Genomic DNA, 17,632 nt, shown 5'->3' on the forward strand with positions numbered 1-17,632 from the left:
GTCTGGTACGGTATGGTACTGTACGGTTCAGGAGGGTATGGGTCAGTCTGGTCTGGTACGGTATGGTCCTGTACGGTTCAGGAGGGTATGGGTCGGTATGATCTGGTACGGTATGGTCCTGTACGGTTCAGGAGGGTATGGGTCGGTGTGATCTGGTACGGTATGGTACTGTACGGTTCAGGAGGGTATGGGTCAGTCTGGTCTGGTACGGTATGGTCCTGTACGGTTCAGGAGGGTATGGGTCGGTATGATCTGGTCTGGTACGGTATGGTACTGTACGGTTCAGGAGGGTATGGGTCAGTCTGGTCTGGTACGGTATGGTCCTGTACGGTTCAGGAGGGTATGGGTCAGTCTGGTCTGGTACGGTATGGTACTGTACGGTTCAGGAGGGTATGGGTCGGTATGATCTGGTCTGGTACGGTATGGTACTGTACGGTTCAGGAGGGAATGGGTCAGTCTGGTCTGGTACGGTATTGTCCTGTACGGTTCAGGAGGGTATGGGTCGGTATGATCTGGTCTGGTACGGTATGGTCCTGTACGGTTCAGGAGGGTATGGGTCGGTATGATCTGGTCTGGTACGGTATGGTCCTGTACGGTTCAGGAGGGTATGGGTCAGTCTGGTCTGGTACGGTATGGTCCTGTACGGTTCAGGAGGGTATGGGTCAGTCTGGTCTGGTACGGTATGGTCCTGTACGGTTCAGGAGGGTATGGGTCAGTCTGGTCTGGTACGGTATGGTACTGTACGGTTCAGGAGGGTATGGGTCAGTCTGGTCTGGTACGGTATGGTCCTGTACGGTTCAGGAGGGTATGGGTCGGTATGATCTGGTCTGGTACAGTATGGTCCTATACGGTTCAGGAGGGTATGGGTCGGTATGATCTGGTCTGGTACGGTATGGTCCTGTACGGTTCAGGAGGGTATGGGTCAGTCTGGTCTGGTACGGTATGGTACTGTACGGTTCAGGAGGGTATGGTTCGGTATGATCTGGTCTGGTACGGTATGGTCCTGTACGGTTCAGGAGGGTATGGGTCGGTATGATCTGGTACGGTATGGTCCTGTACGGTTCAGGAGGGTATGGGTCAGTCTGGTCTGGTACGGTATGGTCCTGTACGGTTCAGGAGGGTATGGGTCAGTCTGGTCTGGTACGGTATGGTCCTGTACGGTTCAGGAGGGTATGGGTCGGTATGATCTGGTCTGGTACAGTATGGTCCTGTACGGTTCAGGAGGGTATGGGTCGGTATGATCTGGTCTGGTACGGTATGGTCCTGTACGGTTCAGGAGGGTATGGGTCAGTCTGGTCTGGTACGGTATGGTCCTGTACGGTTCAGGAGGGTATGGGTCGGTATGATCTGGTCTGGTACGGTATGGTCCTGTACGGTTCAGGAGGGTATGGGTCAGTCTGGTCTGGTACGGTATGGTCCTGTACGGTTCAGGAGGGTATGGGTCGGTATGATCTGGTCTGGTACGGTATGGTCCTGTACGGTTCAGGAGGGTATGGGTCGGTATGATCTGGTCTGGTACGGTATGGTCCTGTACGGTTCAGGAGGGTATGGGTCGGTCTGGTCTGGTACGGTATGGTCCTGTACGGTTCAGGAGGGTATGGGTCGGTATGATCTGGTCTGGTACGGTATGGTCCTGTACGGTTCAGGAGGGTATGGGTCAGTCTGGTCTGGTACGGTATGGTCCTGTACGGTTCAGGAGGGTATGGGTCGGTATGATCTGGTCTGGTACGGTATGGTCCTGTACGGTTCAGGAGGGTATGGGTCGGTATGATCTGGTCTGGTACGGTATGGTCCTGTACGGTTCAGGAGGGTATGGGTCGGTATGATCTGGTCTGGTACGGTATGGTCCTGTACGGTTCAGGAGGGTATGGGTCGGTATGATCTGGTCTGGTACGGTATGGTCCTGTACGGTTCAGGAGGGTATGGGTCGGTATGATCTGGTCTGGTACGGAATGGTCCTGTACGGTTCAGGAGGGTATGGGTCGGTATGATCTGGTCTGGTACGGTATGGTCCTGTACGGTTCAGGAGGGTATGGGTCGGTATGATCTGGTCTGGTACGGTATGGTCCTCTACGGTTCAGGAGGGTATGGGTCGGTATGATCCTGTACGGTATGGTCCTGTACGGTTCAGGAGGGTATGGGTCAGTCTGGTCTGGTACGGTATGGTCCTGTACGGTTCAGGAGGGTATGGGTCGGTATGATCTGGTACGGTATGGTCCTGTACGGTTCAGGAGGGTATGGGTCAGTCTGGTCTGGTACGGTATGGTACTGTACGGTTCAGGAGGGTATGGGTCAGTCTGGTCTGGTACGGTATGGTCCTGTACGGTTCAGGAGGGTATGGGTCGGTATGATCTGGTACGGTATGGTCCTGTACGGTTCAGGAGGGTATGGGTCGGTGTGATCTGGTACGGTATGGTACTGTACGGTTCAGGAGGGTATGGGTCAGTCTGGTCTGGTACGGTATGGTCCTGTACGGTTCAGGAGGGTATGGGTCAGTCTGGTCTGGTACGGTATGGTCCTGTACGGTTCAGGAGGGTATGGGTCAGTCTGGTCTGGTACGGTATGGTCCTGTACGGTTCAGGAGGGTATGGGTCAGTCTGGTCTGGTACGGTATGGTCCTGTACGGTTCAGGAGGGTATGGGTCAGTCTGGTCTGGTACGGTATGGTACTGTACGGTTCAGGAGGGTATGGGTCAGTCTGGTCTGGTACGGTATGGTCCTGTACGGTTCAGGAGGGTATGGGTCAGTCTGGTCTGGTACGGTATGGTACTGTACGGTTCGGCAGGGGACAGGTCGATGTGGTATGGAACAGCTTGGTTTAGTTTGGAACGGTACAGTTCAGGGTGAGACAGGTCGGTATGGTACAGTATGGTACACTTCGGTTCAGTTCGGTTTGGTTTGGTTCAGTACGGTATGGTCCAGTGCAATACGTTCTAATAGAGTATAGTACAGCATGGTTAAGTACAGTACGGTCTGGTTCGGTAGGAGTCAGTATGATCCAGTTCGGTTCAGATCAGTATGGTCCCTTGTGGGTCGGTAAGTATTACAGTTGAGTTATTGTTGTTTGAAGATCAGAAAACAAGAAGAATCAAGAACCTGCTGGAAGTCCACCATTGTGCTTAGTTTCTGGTCCGCCTCTTCTTCGTCATAGTTGCAGGCTTATTGTCGTCATGCTGTTACATAGCTGACTGATCTTCCACCCGGCAGCCGATGTGCTGCCTATCAGGTAAAGGGTAGGGTTGCCATGGAAGCACTGCAGAGGTCAGGCTTTAATGAACTGAACCGAACCATAACGCCGTACAAACACGCGGTAAAGTCAGAACATGTAAAACTGTACATGTACACATGAACACGCAGTGACGACATGTAAAACAGTACACAGACGTATGAACACTGGCTGGTCTCACTGGTGTTTATAAACGGTTTACATCCTTCGTCAGACAGAAAGTCCTGGTAGGTCTGGATACATGCTCCTTGAAGACACATGAAACTACATGTGGTGTGCCTCAGGGACCAGAGCTGGGCCCTGTTCTTTTCGATCTCTATATGATCCCTCTTGGTGGTGTCATCAGGAGACATGGAATCAACTTTCACTGTTATGCTGATGACACACAGCTTTACATCTCCATGTCTCCTGATGACACCAGACCAGTGGATGTCCTTTCAGCTGCATCCTGGATATGAAATCCTGGATGGCAGCGAACTATTTACAGCTTACAGAGTTGTTAGTTAACGGCACAGAGAGAGACTGCATTCATCTCTGATCAAAGTTTTATCTTGCATATTAAGAATACAACAAAACTTGGTTTTTACTATCTCCAAAATATTGCCAAAGTCTGCCCTCTTCTCTCTCAAGGTAATACGTAGACACTAATGCAGGTTTTTATCACTGGTCTTCCCAAAAAGAGGGTTTTGGCTCTTTGGTTATTACAAAATTTTGCTGCATGTGTCCTGACAAAGACCAGTGGGCGGGCAAACATTACACCTGTTTTAAGGTCATTGCATTGGATTTCCGTGTGTTTCAGAATCCATTTTAAGCTTCTTTTATTAGTTTATAAATGTCTTAACAGTTTGGAGCTTTTTTAACTTTTGGATCTGTTTTTACTTAATAAACCTTCGCAGACTCTGAGACCCTCTGGCACTGGTCTTCTAATCATTCCTAAAGTCAGGACCCAAACTCATGGGTAGGCATCCTTTCAGTATGATGGCCCCCGTCTCTGGAACAACCTGCAGAGAACATTCATGTTTTTAAAAGCAGCTTAAAGCCATTTTAATTTGATCCAGCCATCCATCTCCTGCTGTTTATCCAAGGTTGGGTTGCCTAAGCAGGGAAGCCCAGACTTCCCTCTCCCCAGTCACATTCACCAGCTCTGCGGGGGGAATTTCTTTCCGGTGAGGGTTGGACTCCGCCAAGGCTGCCCTTTATCACCGATTCTGTTCATAACTTATATGGACAGAATTTCTAGGCGCAGCCGAGGTGTTGAGGGGATCCGGCTTGGTGGCCTCAGGATTGGGTCCCTGCTTTTTGCAGATGACGTGTTCCTGTTGGCTTCATCTGGTCGTGATCTCCAGCTCTCGCTTGAGCGATTCGCGGCCGAGTGTGAAGCGGCTGGGATGAGAATCAGCACCTCCAAATCTGAGACCATGGTCCTCAGCCGGAATAGGGTGGATTGCCCTCTCCGGGTCGGGAGTCAGGTCCTGCCTCAAGTGGAGGAGTTTAAATATCTCGGGGTCTTGTTCACGAGTGAGGGAAGGATGGAACGTGAGATGGACAGACGGATCGGTGCGGCGTCTGCAGTAATGCGGACTCTGCGCCGGTCTGTCGTGGTGAAGAAGGAGCTGAGCCAGAAGGCGAAGCTCTCGATTTACCAGTCGATCTACGTTCCTACCCTCACCTATGGTCATGAGCTGTGGGTCGTGACCGAAAGAACCAGATCTCGTATACAGGCGGCTGAAATGAGTTTCCTCCGCAGGGTGGCCGGGCTCTCCCTTAGAGATAGGGTGAGGAGCTCGATCATCCGGGAGGAGATCAGAGTAGAGCCGCTGCTCCTCCGCATCGAGAGGAACCAGTTGAGGTGGCTCGGGCATCTGGTCAGGATGCCTCCTGGACCTCCCTGGTGAGGTGTTCCAGACACGTCCCTCTGGGAGGAGACCCCGGGGAAGACCCAGGACACGCTGGAGGGATTATATCTCTCGGCTGGCCTGGGAACGCCTCGGGATCCCCCCCGCAGAGTTGGCAAATGTGGCTGGGGAGAGGGAAGTCTGGGCTTCCCTGCTTAGGCTGCTGCCCCCGCGACCCGACCCCGGATAAGAGGCAGAAGATGGATAGATGGATGGATGGATGGATACGTGATTATTTTTGAAGCTGTTTTCCTGTTTCTGTGTCTTTACAGGCAGTGTGATGTCAATCAGATAAACTACATGTATGCTCAATATGTTAAAAACACCATGCAACCTCTCAACATCACAGACGTGACCAAGGACCAACGCTTCCCTTGGACGGTCTGTACTTCCTGTCCTTTCCACCTCTTCTTTTCATATCCTCTTCTTTTTAATTCCTTGTCTTGTACTTTGTAAATGAACAATCTTGGATTTCGTATCCTGACAGAGTGAAACCTCGGATCACACCATCAACCAGATAAAGAGTCTTCTCTGCACTCCCATCAAGAATGGCAAAAAGGACAAAGTCATAGGTAGGACACAGTGTGGTCCAGTAAGGGTTTCCACAACAAGGCCGATGAAATTCCTGCGGGAATTTTCCTTTTTAGAACATTGTCATGACATGTCGGGGAAGTACCATCCTGTGGTTCAACCCAGAGAGACATGACGACCGCTGGCTTTAACAGACTCAAACTGTTGCCCTGAGAATACATCCAGCCTGTCATTATACTTTTATTCCATCCATCACAGTGACTACCATCAGAATAATTGTCCCCCAGCGGTTCCATCACATAGACGAAGACAACCAGATGAGACGAAGCAGCTTCTTCGCGTCTAGCCTTCCAGTCGAGACGAAGCAGATCATTGATCCCGGCAGCTTCAGCTCGTTCCTGTCACATGTCCTTCCAGCTCCGACAGATCTAATCACAGAGGCGCGTCATGAATTCATGATTAGCAGGGTGATGGATTGTCATGTTGTGTGACCTGCAGCATACATGTATTCAACTGGAAAGAAAGACTTTTCCCAATCCAGTCACACTTCACCACATATATAACCTAAATGGAACACGATATAAGCCGAAACCTTGTCAACATGTTTTCATTAAAATGTAATGTCATCATGAAATATTTACCTCAACTTAATCAATCACAGTTTGGGTCTACTGCATGATGTGTTGCCATGTCTAACCCTGAACCTCCATCAGACCTCCACCAGGTCCACCTCCTCCACCAGCAGGACCAGCAGTGAGGAACTGGGATGGTCATGTGACCCTCCAGCTGGTCATGTGACCCTCCAGCTGGTCATGTGACCCTCCAGCTGGTCTACGGAGGTTTTCTATCCGTCCAGGAGGTTTACAATCCAGACACAACATGTAGTGTTTATTCAGAGACTCTAGATGGTAAATCCACCATTATTTATCACATCTTCATCATCATCACTACCATGTTGCTAAGAGACCTCTATTTCCACCTGGACATGATGATGAAGACACTTCCTGTCAGACTTTCCACCAATCAGAGAGCTTAAACTGACGGTAACGTCCAATCAGGAGCAGCCAAAGATCAACAAGTGATGAGAAAAGCAGGAAAATAATGATCCTCTATGGCTGGAATAAAAAAAAGGGGCGTTGAGTTTAGAGGGGAACGTGGCACTTTAACTTTTACAAACTAATTTATGGATCTTTTAATCCCTCATTGAGAATATATGACATGGTAATGCCTCCAATCTGCATGATGGCGCCACCGAGCTCATCTATGCTACAGCCACCACGAACAGCCGGTTTTTATGCAAAGCAATGTGAAGTAACTGTGTTGCTGACATCTAGTGGGAAAGTTCATAGCAGCTAAATATTCTCCCACTTTGTTCTAAATTTAATCCGCGTTGGATGATAAATATAACCTTTAGATGTCCTGAAGATCCCATCCTGCCAAGCGGACCAGAGTAATGTGTGCTTCATCTTGGTCTGTGCATGTAGGTGTGTGCCAGCTGGTCAACAAAATGGACGAAACATCTGGCAGCGTGAAGGCCTTCAACAGAAACGATGAGCAGTTCCTCGAGGCCTTTGCCATCTTCTGTGGCCTGGGCATTCAGAACACACAGATGTATGAGACGGTGGAGCGAGCCATGGCCAAGCAGGAGGTCACGCTGGAGGTCAGCCTTTCACTTCCATCCATCTTTACTCACACAGTTCCTGTTAACAACAGTCGACTCCAGGCAGTCCTACAGAACCAGCCCAGTTCATTCTAGTCCAGGTCCAACTAATTCAACATACTATCCACGGCAGTCCAGTTTATTATGTGAGGAAATCCTTCACCAGAAGCAGCCGCACCTCAGGGATGGGTCAACATGTTCAGTTTTTATCATCCTGCAAGAAGAATCCCATTCAGATATTCCAGTTAGTAAATAATCCGAAAGGATCTGCAGGCTGTTTTGCATTTTGGAAAACGGTTCATAATGAACAGACTTGTCCCGGTCTTTATACCTCCATGTGACTGGATAGTGACCAATCAGATAGCAGTGACTTCCAGCATTTTAATGCAGCAGCATGCAGGAAAATGGAATCTTAAAAACTGCGTTTCTATTGGTTTCTGTTGACTTTACTCCAGTAACTGCCATGTTTTATTGTCTTTAAATGAAGCATTTGTATGATGGTCCATTTAAGCCCCATTTCCACCAACAGCTATGGGTCAGGACGGAAGGGTAAACCCTTTACTTATCACAGCAACCATTCCTTTACCTGGTTGGCAACGTATGAACCAGACCGAAATATAGGCATTGGTTATGTGACGGCATGAGGTCATAGCGGCGGGAGGAGACACGCCTGGACCGGAGGATGATGGTGGACATTCAGCAGGTTATCTTGTGGATTTAAACAACAGAGCCTCCGTATATGTAAACATGAAGATGGTCCTGCTTTGTTCTGATTGGCTATTCACACAGGAAGTCATGGTTCTTTCCACAAGAGGATTGCAACGTGTCCAGTTCTACCCTTTAGGGTTGGATTGGTAAGCCAACAGAAGGGTTTTGGAAAACAGGAGTACAGCTTGGATCAAATATACGGCAGCCTTCCTGGTTTTTACCTCTGGGAACAGAAAGCTGCGGTTAGTCCCAACCTGAGCCCGTTGGCCGAAGCATGGCGAGCGCCTTGTCCGCCATGCTGCCGTTAGTCCCAACCTGAGCCCGTTGGCCGAAGCATGGCGAGAGCCTTGTCCGCCATGCTGCGGTTAGTCCCAACCTGAGCCCGTTGGCCGAAGCATGGCGAGCGCCTTGTCCGCCATGCTGCCGTTAGTCCCAACCTGAGCCCGTTGGCCGAAGCATGGCGAGAGCCTTGTCCGCCATGCTGCCGTTAGTCCCAACCTGAGCCCGTTGGCCGAAGCATGGCGAGAGCCTTGTCCGCCATGCTGCCGTTAGTCCCAACCTGAGCCCGTTGGCCGAAGCATGGCGAGCGCCTTGTCCGCCATGCTGCCGTTAGTCCCAACCTGAGCCCGTTGGCCGAAGCATGGCGAGCGCCTTGTCCGCCATGCTGCGGTTAGTCCCAACCTGAGCCCGTTGGCCGAAGCATGGCGAGCGCCTTGTCCGCCATGCTGCCGTTAGTCCCAACCTGAGCCCGTTGGCCGAAGCATGGCGAGCGCCTTGTCCGCCATGCTGCCGTTAGTCCCAACCTGAGCCCGTTGGCCGAAGCATGGCGAGCGCCTTGTCCGCCATGCTGCCGTTAGTCCCAACCTGAGCCCGTTGGCCGAAGCATGGCGAGCGCCTTGTCCGCCATGCTGCGGTTAGTCCCAACCTGAGCCCGTTGGCCGAAGCATGGCGAGCGCCTTGTCCGCCATGCTGCGGTTAGTCCCAACCTGAGCCCGTTGGCCGAAGCATGGCGAGCGCCTTGTCCGCCATGCTGCCGTTAGTCCCAACCTGAGCCCGTTGGCCGAAGCATGGCGAGCGCCTTGTCCGCCATGCTGCGGTTAGTCCCAACCTGAGCCCGTTGGCCGAAGCATGGCGAGCGCCTTGTCCGCCATGCTGCGGTTAGTCCCAACCTGAGCCCGTTGGCCGAAGCATGGCGAGCGCCTTGTCCGCCATGCTGCCGTTAGTCCCAACCTGAGCCCGTTGGCCGAAGCATGGCGAGCGCCTTGTCCGCCATGCTGCCGTTAGTCCCAACCTGAGCCCGTTGGCCGAAGCATGGCGAGCGCCTTGTCCGCCATGCTGCGGTTAGTCCCAACCTGAGCCCGTTGGCCGAAGCATGGCGAGCGCCTTGTCCGCCATGCTGCCGTTAGTCCCAACCTGAGCCCGTTGGCCGAAGCATGGCGAGCGCCTTGTCCGCCATGCTGCGGTTAGTCCCAACCTGAGCCCGTTGGCCGAAGCATGGCGAGCGCCTTGTCCGCCATGCTGCCGTTAGTCCCAACCTGAGCCCGTTGGCCGAAGCATGGCGAGCGCCTTGTCCGCCATGCTGCGGTTAGTCCCAACCTGAGCCCGTTGGCCGAAGCATGGCGAGCGCCTTGTCCGCCATGCTGCGGTTAGTCCCAACCTGAGCCCGTTGGCCGAAGCATGGCGAGCGCCTTGTCCGCCATGCTGCCGTTAGTCCCAACCTGAGCCCGTTGGCCGAAGCATGGCGAGCGCCTTGTCCGCCATGCTGCGGTTAGTCCCAACCTGAGCCCGTTGGCCGAAGCATGGCGAGCGCCTTGTCCGCCATGCTGCCGTTAGTCCCAACCTGAGCCCGTTGGCCGAAGCATGGCGAGTGCCTTGTCCGCCATGCTGCGGTTAGTCCCAACCTGAGCCCGTTGGCCGAAGCATGGCGAGCGCCTTGTCCGCCATGCTGCGGTTAGTCCCAACCTGAGCCCGTTGGCCGAAGCATGGCGAGCGCCTTGTCCGCCATGCTGCCGTTAGTCCCAACCTGAGCCCGTTGGCCGAAGCATGGCGAGCGCCTTGTCCGCCATGCTGCCGTTAGTCCCAACCTGAGCCCGTTGGCCGAAGCATGGCGAGTGCCTTGTCCGCCATGCTGCGGTTAGTCCCAACCTGAGCCCGTTGGCCGAAGCATGGCGAGCGCCTTGTCCGCCATGCTGCGGTTAGTCCCAACCTGAGCCCGTTGGCCGAAGCATGGCGAGCGCCTTGTCCGCCATGCTGCCATCAATAGAAAAGCTGTTATTCTTCGGGCAATGTGACGACTTCTCCAAGAGAAAGGGAAACGGAAACGTTTGGATGTTGCGTTTACAGGAAGTCGGACTTATCAGAGACCCGTACGAGATCCAGACTGTTGGACTGAACCTAGCACGACATTTATAACTAACAGGTGACCAGAAAACCTGTCCTGCACGTTTTCAGGTTATCCCTGCTCCAACACACCTGACTCAGATCACATTGATCCAACAGAGGAGCGCTGAATGTAGCTGTGACCATTACGTCTCCGTGTTGATGATTTTTTCTGCAACATAAAGGGATAAAGGTGAGGTAGAAATGAATCCCTGCCTGATCAAAGCAGATGGTTCTGGATTTATCTGAATATAATCTGCAGCCAGTTGCTATCCTCCACTGTCGCTCTTTGACCTCTTGATCCACAAAATGCCGGTGTGCACTACGGTAACGTCATACTAAGTGCTGTAATGGGCTCGGCTCACGGTGGCGCCGTCGCTTCTTCTCCACTCGTTTCCTGTGGAAGCTGCGCCATGAGGCGCTGTCCTCCTCCGGCCCGGCGGCACGCGACATTCATGCATGTCAAATTTCACCCTGGATCACGCAGACGTGCACACGGGTATGTGACGCAACAAAAAGATGAACTTGTGTCGCTGTCGGGCAGCTCTACAACCAATCAGCGACGGTTTCACTGACTGAACGTCACATGATGAGGTTCACCAGGACGTTTCCTCGTTTTTAAAGTTGTTTCTTCTGTAAAGAATTATCAGCAAGTTTTTCGTCAGTTCCAGCAAAACGTCTCAACGTCATCCTGCGGGCACGTGTTACGTCCTGCAGTGAAAATATCCAAACCAGGCACATTGCTTGGAAACGAGCCAGTCTACGCGACACTGCGGCCGATGCGTCATGTGTGTCTAGCCCATCACACGTGGCACCAGTCGCCATTTTTACTGTGGTGTCTCTGAATGGACAAACAAGCTGTAAAACTGCAGCAGCAGCTTTGTTTGATGGGAACTTTGTACTGGACCGACATGCGATTCTTCAACTACATCCGTTCATCTGGAGCTTCTCTGCCTTCGTAAAACGTTTCTGACCAGATCAGACTCTGATCAGGACATAGAACCGATTATCATCCAGTCCGTTTTCTCATGTTTCACCTATCTACTCGTGTGCTTCCAGGTCCTGTCGTATCACGCCTCGGCCACCGAGGAGGAGTCGCGGGAACTCCAGGTAACCACGGTAAATTCACATTTATTCCTTAAACGTTACACATTTACACACAGCTGTAGACGCATACAATACTAGATCAGGCAGGTGGTGGATGGATGGATGATAGATGGACGGATGGATGGATTAATGGATGGGTGATGGATGGATGATGGATGGATAGATGGATTGATGGATGGATTATGGATGGATGAATGATGGATGGATGAATGGATGGTGGATAGATGGATGGATGGATGGTGGATGGACGGATGGATTAATGGATGGGTGATGGATGGATAGATGGATTGATGGATGGATTATGGATGGATGAATGATGGATGGATGAATGGATGGTGGATAGATGGATGGATGGATGGTGGATGGATGATGGATGGATGGATGGATGGATGGTGGATGATGGATGGATGGTGAATAGGTGGATGGATGGATGGATGGATGGATGATGGATGGATGGATGATGAATGGATGGATGGATGTGATATGGATGGATGGAGGACGGATGATGTATGGATGGTGGTGGATAGATGGATGGATGATGGATGGATGATAGATGGATAATGGATGGATGGATGGATGGTGGATAGATGGATGGATGATGGATAGATGGATGGATGGATGGATGGTGGATGGATGGATGGTGGATGATGGATGGTGGATAGATCGATGGATGGTGGATGGATGATGGATGGATGGATGATGGATGGATGGTTGATGGATTGATGATGGATGGATGGATGATGGTGATGGATGAATGGATTGATGATGGATAATGAATGGATGGATGGTGGATAGATGGATGGATGATGGATGGATGGTGGATAGATGGATGGATGATGGATGGATGGTGGTGGATAGGTGGATGGACGGATGGATGATGGATGGATGGATGATGGGTGGAAAATGGATGGATGGATGAATGGCTAGATGATGGATGGATGGATGGATGGATGGATGGATGATGGATAATGGATGGATGGATGATGGATGGATGATGGATCATGGATGGATGGATGATAGGTGGATGATGGATGGATGGATGGATGATGGATAGATGGATGGATGGATGGATAGATGGATGGATGGATGATAAATGGATGATGGATCATGGATGGATGGATGGATGATAAATGGATGATGGATCATGGATGGATGGATGATAGGTGGATGATCGATGGATGGATGATGGATGGGTGGATGGATGGATGGATGATGAATGGATGGATGGATGTGATGTGGATGGATGGAGGATGGATGATGTGTGGATGATGGATGGATGATAGATGGTGGATGGATGGATGAATGGATGATGGATGGATGATGGATGGATGATGGATGATGGATGGATGGATGAATGGGTGATAGGTGAATGATGGATGGATGGATAATGAATGGATGGATGGTGGATAGATGGATGGATGATGGATGGATGGTGGATAGATGGATGGATGATGGATGGATGGTGGTGGATAGGTGGATGGATGGACGGATGGATGATGGATGGATGGATGAATGGATAGAAGATGGATGATGGATGGATGGATGATGGGTGTAAAATGGATGGATGGATGAATGGCTAGATGATGGATGGATGGATGGATGGATGGATGATGGATAATGGATGGATGGATGGATGGATGATGGATCATGGATGGATGGATGATAGGTGGATGATGGACGGATGGATGGATGATGGATAGATGGATGGATGGATGATAAATGGATGATGGATCATGGATGGATGGATGGATGGATGGATGGATGATAGGTGGATGATCGATGGATGGATGATGGATGGGTGGATGGATGGATGGATGATGAATGGATGGATGGATGTGATGTGGATGGATGGAGGATGGATGATGTGTGGATGGTGGTGGATAGATGGATGTATGATAGATGGTGGATGGATGGATGGATAATGGATGATGGATGGATGGATAAATGGGTGATAGGTGAATGATGGATGGATGATGGATGGATGATAGGTGGATGATGGATGATGGATGGATGTATGATTGATGGATGGTGTATAGATGGATGGATGATAGATGGATGGGTGGATGGATGGATGGTGGATGGATGGATGATGGATGGATGATAGGTGGATGATGGATAGATGATAGGTGGATGATGGATGATGGATGGATGTATGATTGATGGATGGTGGATAGATGGATGGATGATGGATGGATGGATGTATGATGGATGGATGGTGGATGGATGGATGTATGATGGATGGATGGTGGATAGATGGATAATGGATAGATGGATGGATGGTGGATAGATGATGGATGGATGGATGGATGATCGATGGAAGAATTATGGATGGATGCGATGGTGGATGGATGGATTGATGATGGATGGGTGGATGATGGATGGATGATGGATGGATGGATGTATGATGGATGGATGGTGGATAGATGGATAATGGATAGATGGATGGATGGTGGATAGATGATGGATGGATGGATGGATGATCGATGGAAGAATTATGGATGGATGCGATGGTGGATGGATGGATTGATGATGGATGGGTGGATGGATGGATGATGGATGGATGGATGATGGATGCATGATGGATAATGGATGGATGGAGGGTGGATGTGATGGTGGTGGATAGATTTATGGATGATAGATAATGGATGGATGGATGGTGGATGTGATGGTGGTGGATAGATGGATGGATGATGGATGGATGGATAGATGATGGATGGATGGTGGATAGATGGAAGGATGGATGGATGGTGGTGGATAAATGGATGGATGGATGGATGAATGGATAGATGATGGATGGATGATGGGTGGATGATGGATGGTGGATAGATGGATAATGGACAGATTGATGGATGGTGGATGGATGGATGGATGGTGGATGGATGGATGGATGGATGGTGGATGGATAGATGGATGGATGGATGATGGATGGAAAGATGGATGATGGATGGATGATGGATGACAGATGGATAATGGATGGATGATGGTTGGATGGATGAATGCATAGATGATGTATGATGGATGGATGATGGATGGATGGATGGATGATGGATGGATGGTGGATGGATGATGGATGGATGATGGATGGATGAGGATGGATGATGATGGATGGATGGTGGATAGATGGATGGATGGATGGATGATGTATGGATGGTGGTCGATGGATGGATGATGGATGGATGGATGACGGATCGATGATGGATGATGGATGGATGGTGGTGGATAGATGGATGGATGGTGTATGGGTGGTGGTGGATAGATGGATGGATGATGGATGGATGGATGACGGATGGATGATGGATGGATAAATAGATGGATGGATGGATGAATGGCTAGATGATGTATGATGGATGATGGATGGATGGATGGATGGTGGATGGATGATGGATGGATGAGGATGGATGATGATGGATGGATGGTGGATAGATGGATGGATGGATGGATGATGTATAGATGGTGGTCGATGGATGGATGATGGATGGATCGATGATGGATCGATGATGGATGATGGATGGATGGTGGTGGATAGATGGATGGATGGTGTATGGATGGTGGTGGATAGCTGGATGGATGGTGTATGGATGGTGGTGGATAGATGGATGGATGATGGATGGATGGATGACGGATGGATGATGGATGGATGGATGAATGGATAGATGATAGATTGATGGATGATGGATCGATGATGGATGATTGGATGGATGGATGGATGAATGGCTAGATGATAGATGATGGATGGATGGATGGATGGATGGATGATGGATGGATGATGGATGGATGATGGATCATGAATGGATGGATGATGGATGGATAGATGGATGGATGGATGAATGGCTAGATGATGGGTGATGGATGGATGGATGGATGGATGGATGGATGATGGATGGATGATGGATCATGGATGGATGGATGATTGGATGGATGGATAGATGGATGGATGGATGAATGGCTAGATGATGGGTGATGGATGGATGGATGGATGATGAATGGATGGATGGATGTGATGTGGATGGATGGAGGATGGATGATGTGTGGATGGTGGTGGATAGATGGATGGATGGTGGATAGATGGATGGATGATAGATGGTGGATGGATGGATGGATGGATGATGGATAATGGATGGATGGATGGATGGATGATAGGTGGATGATGGATGGATGGATGGATGATGGATAGATGGATGGATGGATGATAAATGGATCATGGATCATGGATGGATGGATGGATGGATAGATGGATGGATGATCGATGGATGGATGATGGATGGGTGGATGGATGGATGGATGATGAATGGATGGATGGATGTGATGTGGATGGATGGAGGATGGATGATGTGTGGATGGTGGTGGATAGATGGATGTATGATAGATGGTGGATGGATGATGGATGGATGATGGATGATGGATGGATGGATGAATGGGTGATAGGTGAATGATGGATGGATGATGGATGGATGGATGAATGGGTGATAGGTGAATGATGGATGGATGATAGGTGGATGATGGATAGATGATAGGTGGATGATGGATGGATGGATGATGGATGGATGTATGATTGATGGATGGTGGATAGATGGATAATGGATAGATGGATGGATGGTGGATAGATGATGGATGGGTGGATGGATGATCGATGGAAGAATTATGGATGGATGTGGATGTGATGGTGGATGGATGGATTGATGATGGATGGGTGGATGGATGGATGATGGATGCATGATGGATAATGGATGGATGGATGGTGGATGTGATGGTGGTGGATAGATGGATGGATGATAGATAATGGATGGATGGATGGTTGATGTGATGGTGGTGGATAGATGGATGGATGATGGATGGATGGATAGATGATGGATGGATGGTGGATAGATGGAAGGATGGATGGATGATGGATGGATGGATGGATGGTGGATGGATGATGGATGGATGATGGATGGATGAGGATGGATGATGATGGATGGATGGTGGATAGATGGATGGATGGATGGATGATGTATGGATGGTGGTCGATGGATGGATGATGGATGGATGGATGACGGATCGATGATGGATGATGGATGGATGGTGGTGGATAGATGGATGGATGATGGATGGATGGATAGATGATGGATGGATGGTGGATAGATGGAAGGATGGATGGATGATGGATGGATGGATGGATGGTGGATGGATGATGGATGGATGATGGATGGATGAGGATGGATGATGATGGATGGATGGTGGATAGATGGATGGATGGATGGATGATGTATGGATGGTGGTCGATGGATGGATGATGGATGGATGGATGACGGATCGATGATGGATGATGGATGGATGGTGGTGGATAGATGGATGGATGATGGATGGATGATGGATGGATAAATAGATGGATGGATGGATGAATGGCTAGATGATGTATGATGGATGGAGGATGGATGGATGGATGATGGATGGATGATGGATCATGAATGGATGGATGATTGGATGGATGGATAGATGGATGGATGAATGGCTAGATGATGGGTGATGGATGGATGGATGGATGGATGGATGATGGATGGATGATGAATCATGGATGGATGGATGGATAGATGGATGGATGATCGATGGATGGATGATGGATGGGTGGATGGATGGATGGATGATGAATGGATGGATGGATGTGATGTGGATGGATGGAGGATGGATGATGTGTGGATGGTGGTGGATAGATGGATGGATGGTGGATAGATGGATGTATGATAGATGGTGGATGGATGGATGATGGATGGATGATGGATGATGGATGGATGGATGAATGGGTGATAGGTGAATGATGGATGGATGATGGATGATAGGTGGATGATGGATAGATGATAGGTGGATGATGGATGATGGATGGATGTATGATTGATGGATGGTGTATAGATGGATGGATGATAGATGGATGGTGGATGGATGGATGATGGATGATGGATGGATGGATGAATGGGTGATAGGTGAATGATGGATGGATGATAGGTGGATGATGGATAGATGATAGGTGGATGATGGATAATGGATGGATGTATGATTGATGGATGGTGGATAGATGGATAATGGATAGATGGATGGATGGTGGATGATCGATGGAAGAATTATGGATGGATGTGGATGTGATGGTGGATGG

The 17,632-nt window shown here is 49.8% G+C and overlaps 1 protein-coding gene across 1 annotated transcript in view; it reads left to right on the forward strand.

Annotated features, from left to right (window-relative positions):
• The window catches only part of pde5ab (phosphodiesterase 5A, cGMP-specific, b), a gene marked incomplete at its 3' end in the record, with an annotated part of 134,857 nt that overhangs the window by 60,126 nt on the left and 57,099 nt on the right, over positions 1-17,632 (forward strand). Inside the window, exons 9-12 of the mRNA XM_079258082.1 lie at positions 5,393-5,501; positions 5,608-5,692; positions 7,136-7,311; positions 11,458-11,517. Coding sequence (XP_079114208.1) covers positions 5,393-5,501; positions 5,608-5,692; positions 7,136-7,311; positions 11,458-11,517 — 430 coding nt within the window. The remainder of the gene's footprint in view (positions 1-5,392; positions 5,502-5,607; positions 5,693-7,135; positions 7,312-11,457; positions 11,518-17,632) is intronic.

This window comes from Telmatherina bonti (genome assembly GCF_933228915.1).
Source record: "Telmatherina bonti genome assembly, chromosome: 18".
NCBI lineage: Eukaryota > Metazoa > Chordata > Actinopteri > Atheriniformes > Telmatherinidae > Telmatherina > Telmatherina bonti.